At 39.8% G+C, this 8396-nt stretch overlaps 1 protein-coding gene across 1 annotated transcript in view; it reads right to left on the bottom strand.

Annotated features, from left to right (window-relative positions):
* The window catches only part of PDGFC (platelet derived growth factor C), a 308542-nt gene extending 300383 nt beyond the window's left edge, over positions 1-8159 (bottom strand). The window contains exons 1-2 of the mRNA XM_040418582.1: positions 7888-8159; positions 7076-7728 (exon numbers count right to left, since the gene is read on the bottom strand). Of these exons, the coding sequence (XP_040274516.1) occupies positions 7076-7199 (124 nt within the window). The 5' untranslated portion in view covers positions 7200-7728; positions 7888-8159. The remainder of the gene's footprint in view (positions 1-7075; positions 7729-7887) is intronic.
* Between the last annotated feature and the right edge of the window lie 237 nt (positions 8160-8396).

Below are 8396 nucleotides of genomic sequence, written 5' to 3' on the forward strand. Positions count from 1 at the left end.
AATGTATCATGTGTTTCAAAGTTCAAATCAGAGAGATGGTTCACTTTCTCTGGGAGATACTTCTTTCCATATTACTTTTGCATGAAGCATTGTTACTAAGTGTCCATACACTGCTGGACTCCTTAACCCCCTAACAGTTTTGCCCAAGCTCTGCTCTGGCTTTGAGAGAAGAAATTAAACAGTTTAGCCTCAGCAGAGCTCAGGCAGCAGGGTGAGGAGGGAAGGACTGCTTTAGCTGTTCATATCTCAGAATTGGTAGCAGTTAGAGATATAGCATTCCAAGATTTCAAACAAGACCAGAGTCCCAGAATTATCTCCACTACATTGGGAGATATAGGTGTTAGAAATCGAGTAGGGAGTGAAAGTGGTGAAATCTGCTTTTACTTTAAGCAGTAATTAACTGCCATTCCAATTTCAAAGAGCTATATCTTCCCATGTAGTGTAGATAATGCTGTGATTCTAATCTTGTTTGAAAGCTTGGAATGCCAGCTTTAAAACAAAACCAGGACAACAAGACACATATCTCTAGCTGCTACCAATCCCAATATATGAGCAGCTAAAGCAGCCCTCTCTCTAGAGGACGTAGGGGACAGAGAGAATTTTTTTTTTTTTTTAAATATATATATATATATTTATATTTATAGAGAGAGAGAGTATATAAATTAGGCATATTTGTACTGACCCACAGAATAAAGTTATAATGTTATTTATACCACACAAGGAACATGTAAATAAATTCCAATAAATAATGTTAAAATTTATGTTTTTTAAAAAAATAAACTACAGGTTATTTAAAGAGGAGCTGTCACCACTCCTGACATGTCTGTTTTTGTAGCCTTGCAATCTCCATGTAATAACAATTGAACAACTGAAGCACCTATTGTTAGGGGTCTATGTTGTGTCATTCCTCTGTTATTTCTACTAGAAGTTTATGAATTAATTGCCAGCAGTTTGCAGTAAACGTACACATGGGTGTTACCAGTTGAGGGTGTATCCCGGCACAGTCTTTTACCAGCAGCACTGACTGGACAGAGTCAGACACACCAGCTACTGGTAATGTCCAACAGTACCTTTACTGTAGACTGCTGGTAATTTATTTGTAAATTTCTAGCAGGAATAATAAAGGAATGGAACATAAAGTCATATGAATAGATGTTTCAGAATTGGTATTACATGGGGGAATGCAAGTAGTTACTAAAACAGACACATCAGGAGACGTGACAGGTCCTCTTTAATACGTTATACAGTACGTACACCAAAATGGTTTCTGAAAGAAACTACAACTTAGGCTCTATTCACACGTCCGAAATTCCGTTCCGAATTCTGCAGAACGGAATTGCGGACCCATTAATTTCCATGGAGCCACACTATGAAATGCGGATCTGCACTTCCGGGTCCGCAATTCCGTTCCCGAAAAAATAGAACATGTGCGGAACGCACATTGCCGATGTCCATGTTTTGCGGAGCAGTGGATCCGCAAAACACATACGGATGTGTGAATGGACCCTTATACTGCAAAATAATTAATAAATTCAATTAGAAGAAAAAATTAAAACGTTATGACTGCTGGAACACAGAAGGGGAAAATGTTACTGGTCTTGAAGGCTAAAATTAGTTATGTCACTAAGGGATTAAAATTCACTTCAGTCACCAGTGTTGTGCGCCAACTAGATTTACTTCAGACAAATATTAAAAACTTACAATAAAAAAGTGAAATTTTTTTAGAGGGTTTTTCCAATTTTAATGTGACTGTTAATGAGGTTAATGAGAGCCAAAACCTTCCCTAAGAACTAACACCAGGAAGAATCCACTTCAGAATTAACTTCAGTTCCCAGAGTTTACTTACTAGTCTACTCATTTAAGCAACTATTGAACTTTGGCCTACATAATATAGTAGAAGTCAACGTGGTGAATCATTGTTAAAATAATTGTGAGGGAATGTTTGACCACAATTTTGAACTATTAAAGGGGTTGTATCCTCAGGATAGGCCATCAATATCACATCGGTGGGGGTCCAACACCCGGCACCCCTGCCAATCAGCTGTATGAGGAGACGACGCACGCAGTGCACACATGCCGTCAACCATCTCTCTTCCTGTCCGCTGCTGTCTATGGCAAAGCAGCAGCAAACAGGAAGAGAGAAGGGAGATGTCACGTGCCACTGCATGCACCATCTTCTCATACAGCTGATCGGCAGGGGTGCCAGACGTTGGACCCCCGATGATCTGATATTAATGACCTATCCTAGGGCCATTAATATTAACAGCCTGGACAACCCCTTTAACTGTAGTAATACAATAGTACTGTTGATATGTTGTCCAGATCACTATGGGGCACATTTATTAAGACTGACGTTTTATATGCCAGTCTTAATAAGGCCCTGCGCTGGCAGTGGGTCCGCCAGAGTTATAAAGAGGCTTTGGCCTCTACATAACTTTGGCGGATTCACGGCCGCTTTAAAAAACTTTATAGCTGTCTTACATTTAGACCATTTTCTATACCTAAAACGTAGAAAATGGTAAATGAGATGGGCCTACTGGCCCGTCCCTTCCCCGCCATGCCCACTTTTTTAGACCTGACGTGAGCGGGGAAAATTCACAGATTGTGGCGCAACGGGTCTTTGCACTGAAATCTGTGTCAGAACCACAGCTAATTTCTGTTTAATAAATGACCCACTATATTTTTTATTTTCCTTTGATCATTGCAAGTCTGTCCACTGGGACCCTCACCGATCAAGGGAATGATGGTCCCTGAATGGAGCAGTAGTGGATATGTGCGACCACTGTTCTATTTAGTACCTATGGGCCTACCAAGTACAGTGTTTGATTTTCTCTGGCCGTCCAATAGAAGTGAATGCAGTAGTGGTCATACATGTGAACTACTGTCCCATTCCGGGGGCTCAGGGGCCCTCGTTCTCATGACAAGTGTGGCTTCCAGTAGTCAGACATACACACAGTGATCATACATTTATTACCTATTCTGTGAAGGTCCTTTGGAGAACAAAAGCATAAACTTGTTTGCCATGGCTCCTAAACTTGAATACGTTTTCATAAATCTCCCCATTAGCTTCAGAATGGGTTCACATGCTGTTTCATGGCTGTGGTGCGGCTTTTGAATCGGTTTACCAAAATACAGCAAAAGTGTTGCAGAAAACCACGGAAAAGCATGAGTCCGGCCTTAAAATGCCCTATCACGTCATGTTAATGGGCATGGTCTCTCTTGATTTGGGATCCCAGAACTGAGAAAGACTCCATGTTGAGAGACTGTGCCCCAAATCTGAGAGACATTCAGTCTGAAAAAGAAGTAGTCCAAGCTTTTGGGACTTGTCAGTAAGAAAACTGTACAATAATTGGCACTGTAAAGCACAGATGTTCATTTTAGACCAGTCATGGTAAGATGAACAGACTACAGGCGCCCCATGCCAATGTGCAATATGGGTCTATTGTATGCCATATTCATCTACATGGCTCACATATTAGGAAATGAGGTAGTGCTCACAATGGATAGACAAAAGGCAGAACAGATAATTCAGTAGCAAGCCAAACTCATTTTTTACCAGCACAAATGACAACTTCAGACATCTTCAGCTATATTTTTTAATACCAAGGACCAAAAAAGTGAAAGATTTTAAGGACACATGCAAGTTCATGGAATGAATGTTGGGAAAATGTTTTAATTAGATCTACAGATGAAGAAGACTTTAAAAGAATGTCTGACTGTACTAAGCAAATAGCGTAACATTCATCACGCTATGGCCTCTTTCACAAGGTCAGTTTTTGGTTAGTATTTTGCATTAGTATATGGTCAGTATTTGTAAGCCAAAACCAGAAGTGGAATCTACAGAGAAAATGTATCATAGAAATATTTGTGTCTGTGTTTTGGACCCTCTCCTGGTTTTAGCTTACAAATAATGATGCAAAAATACTGACCAAATACTGACAGTGTGAAAGACGCGTATTGCTAAAGTAGGCTGGATTTTGTTTGGCTGCTGCTACATCTGTATGCGTATTATCAAGTGAAGGACTAGTTCATCAGCGATTATCTGAAACATTAAGTAAGACTAACTTCACACCATGTGATAGCATCCTGTTGAAATGTATGGGATTTATTTATCTTTTGGGATTTTTTTAAATTTGTCTTGAAGGAGTGGCACTTTCAGGTGTGAATGCGCTTCTATCCTGGGAGTAGCACTGGTGCACTTTTGCCCCACCTATCTCATAGACCGCCTTGATTAGGTGGTACATATAGGTGTGCTTGCTCCTCCTCTTATTGGTTACTGTGGTGACTAGGAGCAGCACACTATATGTGCAGAGTCTGCGCTCCTGAACATAGAAGCCCAACTGCATAGGTAGGTTTAGGGTAGGACCTGCCTGAGACCACCATGGTGCTAGATAGGGGGGCACAGATGTGTATTGATCAACATATATTGGCTAAGGGTCTCAGATTTTATCATTAGAGTGAATGCTTAGTCCATATAATATGTTTGCATTTATTGTTTTAGTGCATTATTTTCTGTATTTTTTTGGGGGGGGGGGGGGGCAAATCCTGCAATGACAAATGTGGTGGCTCCTATGCGATATTAGCACCAAGTAAACCTGTGCGTTACTTCAGCATTCCCCAGAAGCCTATTCATAGAAAAATTCTATGGAATTGCCTCATTTATTAGCAAATATCAAAAATTGCAACATTCTATTGCATTACATTTCAGCACATAAAGCACCATAGATGAACAGATTTTCTGTATTTAGCTTCCATCGAGCTTCAATACTTTATATCTACTTGGTGCAGTCAAAAGTCCAAACACTGAGTTACAGAGGGGATACAGCACAGTGGTAGACATGAAGCTACAGTTCGGGGAACTCTGCCCAATTTGTCAAGTTTAGTTTTTTGTTGGCAAAATTACCATTAAAGTGTTTTTTTGGGACTTAGATATTGATGACCTATGAAAAGGATAAATCATCAATATCAGACCCCCTCCAATCTTATACTGATGACCCATTCTGAGGCTAGGTTATCAATATCTAAGTCCTAGAAAACCACTTTAAACCTGAAGCAATGGAACACAAAAATGATACATCATTTATACTGTCCTGTTTTAGAACCATATCCTGTTTTTTGTAAAATGGAAGTCATTGGCAATAAGATGCAACTGGACTGGCATCTTGCTGTGTGCTGTTTTAAAGGTACCTTTTCAGAACCTTTCAACAAGATTTAAATTTGTGGTGTGAACAGGGCCTAATAGATTCCCGTTGACATTGAAAGACTCAGTATTTGGCATGGTGTCAACCCTTCAAACTTCCAGTTAACAAACTTCATGATAACAAAGGATTTCTTGTTATTGTCCTTCGCATTCTCTGTATGTTTAAAGAGATTTTTTTTATAAAATTGATTGAAACAAAGACTGCATGAGCTCAGATTTTGTTATATACCTTCAATCAACATGAGCTATATTTACTGAGATTTGATTTAAGGTAGTAAATACTTACCCGCATTTGATGGCATATGCACACATTATGCTTATTTTAGTTAATTTGGTTTGTAATATGGGTGTAGTGTCATAAATTAACATCTACTTGGTGCTGTGGGAATTCAGTTTTTTCTTCTCTGGTAACTGTATAACTTTTAATACTTTGAATAAAGAATATTAAACATGATCGCCTCCTGAGTCTAGACATAAAAAATAAAAAAACATAAAGCACACAAAAACACTCGCTGCACTAGAACTATTTTTGGCACCAAAATGAAGCAATATAGAATTTGCCCTGGCCTTTAACTGGTAAGACATGAGAGAACTTGCAGGGTCCAAAACAATAACTAGACATCTACTAGCTGTCTGAGCTTGGATTACAAAGCAGAAGAGATATTTTCTTTAGATTTGACTTCTTTAAGAAATTGCATTATTTTTCAACACCAAAGAGGATAGACAAAGGTCATCTTGATCAGTTCCCGTCACAACATTGCAGGGATCCCCAGCCGTTTGATCAGTTTCCTTTGGTCCTTCACAGTGGAGTCTGATTAGAGGCTGATCTCTAGGCTGCTCTTTGATCAGGCTCTCTGGCAGTCTGCAGGTGCCATATGTCAACACATTAGCAAGCAGCATGCAAAAACAATATCAGCTCTCTCACACAACTCTAGTGCATGGGATAAAGGGTTGTGTCCTGTTTCTTATCTCTACTGGCTTTTAACCCATTCTATAATTTGTTCTGTACTACACGAAGACGAGAGGAGGGGGAAAAAAAGTCACATTCAGAGGAAAGGAAAAAGAAACAACAAAGTAACAGAAAAGGCCATTCATAGCTGCAAATAAAAAATGAATGTAAAAGTCAGCTTGATTTACAATTTTCAGCTGACATAAACGTGAGGAAATTCACATGGCCAGTGTTTTAGTGCCAAAGTATTACCGCAGGCACCACAACGCATGTAGATAGCCCAGTACTATTTATACACATGCTTTTTACTGTTCAATGCCTTCAATCAACTTTACTTTTTTATACTTCCTATTCTATGCAGTAACTCATTTCTTCTTTCAATACACTCAAACAAAAAATGACTTTATAATCTAGAATCAACAACGTGAGACCTTCGAAATCTGAATAATACAAGTTCTATGGAGTTCAGAGGCTAGGCAAATTACACACCCTGAAGCTGGCCTTTTACATGAAAGAATCCTTTCTTTACACTCACAGAGCTCCAGCCCTTGGGATCTTTCATTTAAGGGTTTTCTAAACATTTCAGGTACACTTGAAAGCTGAAAGTAATTCTCATTTCCTATGTGGGATTAGCTTGTTTCCAGGACAGAGACAAATAGTCAAGTTATTCACCAGTTCAAAACCACAACGGATCTAGGTCTACAGGCACAAACATAAATATATCTGAAAAAGGGACCTGGGTTTATTTATCTGCCTCTTTAACCTTGGTGCCATGTTTTCAATTCCTTTCTTGTGGTACCTTTTTAAGCCTAGTCTAGTGACGGAATGACTATACCACATCAGTTATCCAAACTTAATGTGTCTCCAGGAGTGACCTTTCAAAACTATAAATTATGACAGTGTACAAAAAGAAAAATTTGTCTTACCATTCTGCTCCTTAGCACTTCCAAAATTAAATTTACTGCTGAGATTGGATTCAGCTTGCACTCCATGTAGCTGAAAGTCCAGGGTACACGTGAGGACTCTGAGAAGTAACAATAAGAGGATCATTTGGATGAATAGAGGTGAGCACAGATACAAATGGCACTTGAGGGTTTGCAAGTTCACAGTCAGTCTCAGCAGAGCATGATAACTGCACCCTTCACCAGAAAGCACTGAGCCTGTTTGGGTAACATTGGTGGCAGATGATCGCTGGGTAGATCCTTCATAATCCCATGCAAAGCCAACTCTTTTCTGATTCTGTTATTCTTTTCTGTCTCCAGTTTGAAAGTCAAAGTATAAATGGATCCAAAATCCCCTGCTGCAGCGTTAAATCCTTCAAGGAACCACGGTCAAAAACGGAGAACAAAACAAAAAGAGTCTAAAAAATAAATATATATAAAAAACCCCACCTGTCAGCCTCACATTGAAACAAATGCACCAAAAGTTACACGAAGCTTGAAGAAAGGGAATAATCCTCCCGAAAGGGGCAGTTCACCTTGTATAAACAACCAAAAATGAGTGAATACTGAAGAAATAAGCATTATAAGTGAGAGCATTCATCCAGAGCTGTAAAAATGTGAAACTGTAGCATGACAACCTGTGGGAAAACAATGTGATAGTCAGCAAACGTGTCCCCTCAGGACATTGTGGGATAGGAACGTGTCTCTATACACCTCCCATTTTTTTTTTCTCACCGGCAGTTCCCTTTTTTAGGCAGTATCAAAGTCTGTGCTCCACTGCTGTGCTGATTATTTACCTTACTTTTTGGCTTGGCACCAAACTTCCTCACACTGTTTTACAGATCAGAGCAGTGACCCAACAGCATGAAAGTAATGGAGCCAGTGAGTTCTCCGCCAGGCAGCAGGTTCCAGTCAGCAGGGTGATCTTCTAGTGCTTAATAGGGCTGCAGGTCACTCAGGGGTTTGCTTGCTTTGATGGTGGGATTCCTGTGCCTCTGAAAAACCCAGGAGTGAAAAGGAAACAATTCCTTAGCTGGGAGTCTGAGAGCTTAGTGTGGGTGTCTCTTTAAAGTTTGCTCCTAGCTGCAACAAATGGGAAAGAGTTTAGTGCTGATGAAAGTACTTGACTCCCTCTTCTCCTTCCTTCCCCCTCTCCTTTCCCTCTCACTTTCCTTAAGTTCCAGTGAATGCAGACTGCCACCTGGCGACTCAACAGGTGCTGTAACAAAGACAAGGAGGCCAAGGAATCCCATCTCAGACAGGACAAAAACTTGGAAACTTAGATAACTTATTATAAAGCAATATG

This window comes from Bufo bufo, chromosome 2 (genome assembly GCF_905171765.1).
Source record: "Bufo bufo chromosome 2, aBufBuf1.1, whole genome shotgun sequence".
Lineage (NCBI taxonomy): Eukaryota > Metazoa > Chordata > Amphibia > Anura > Bufonidae > Bufo > Bufo bufo.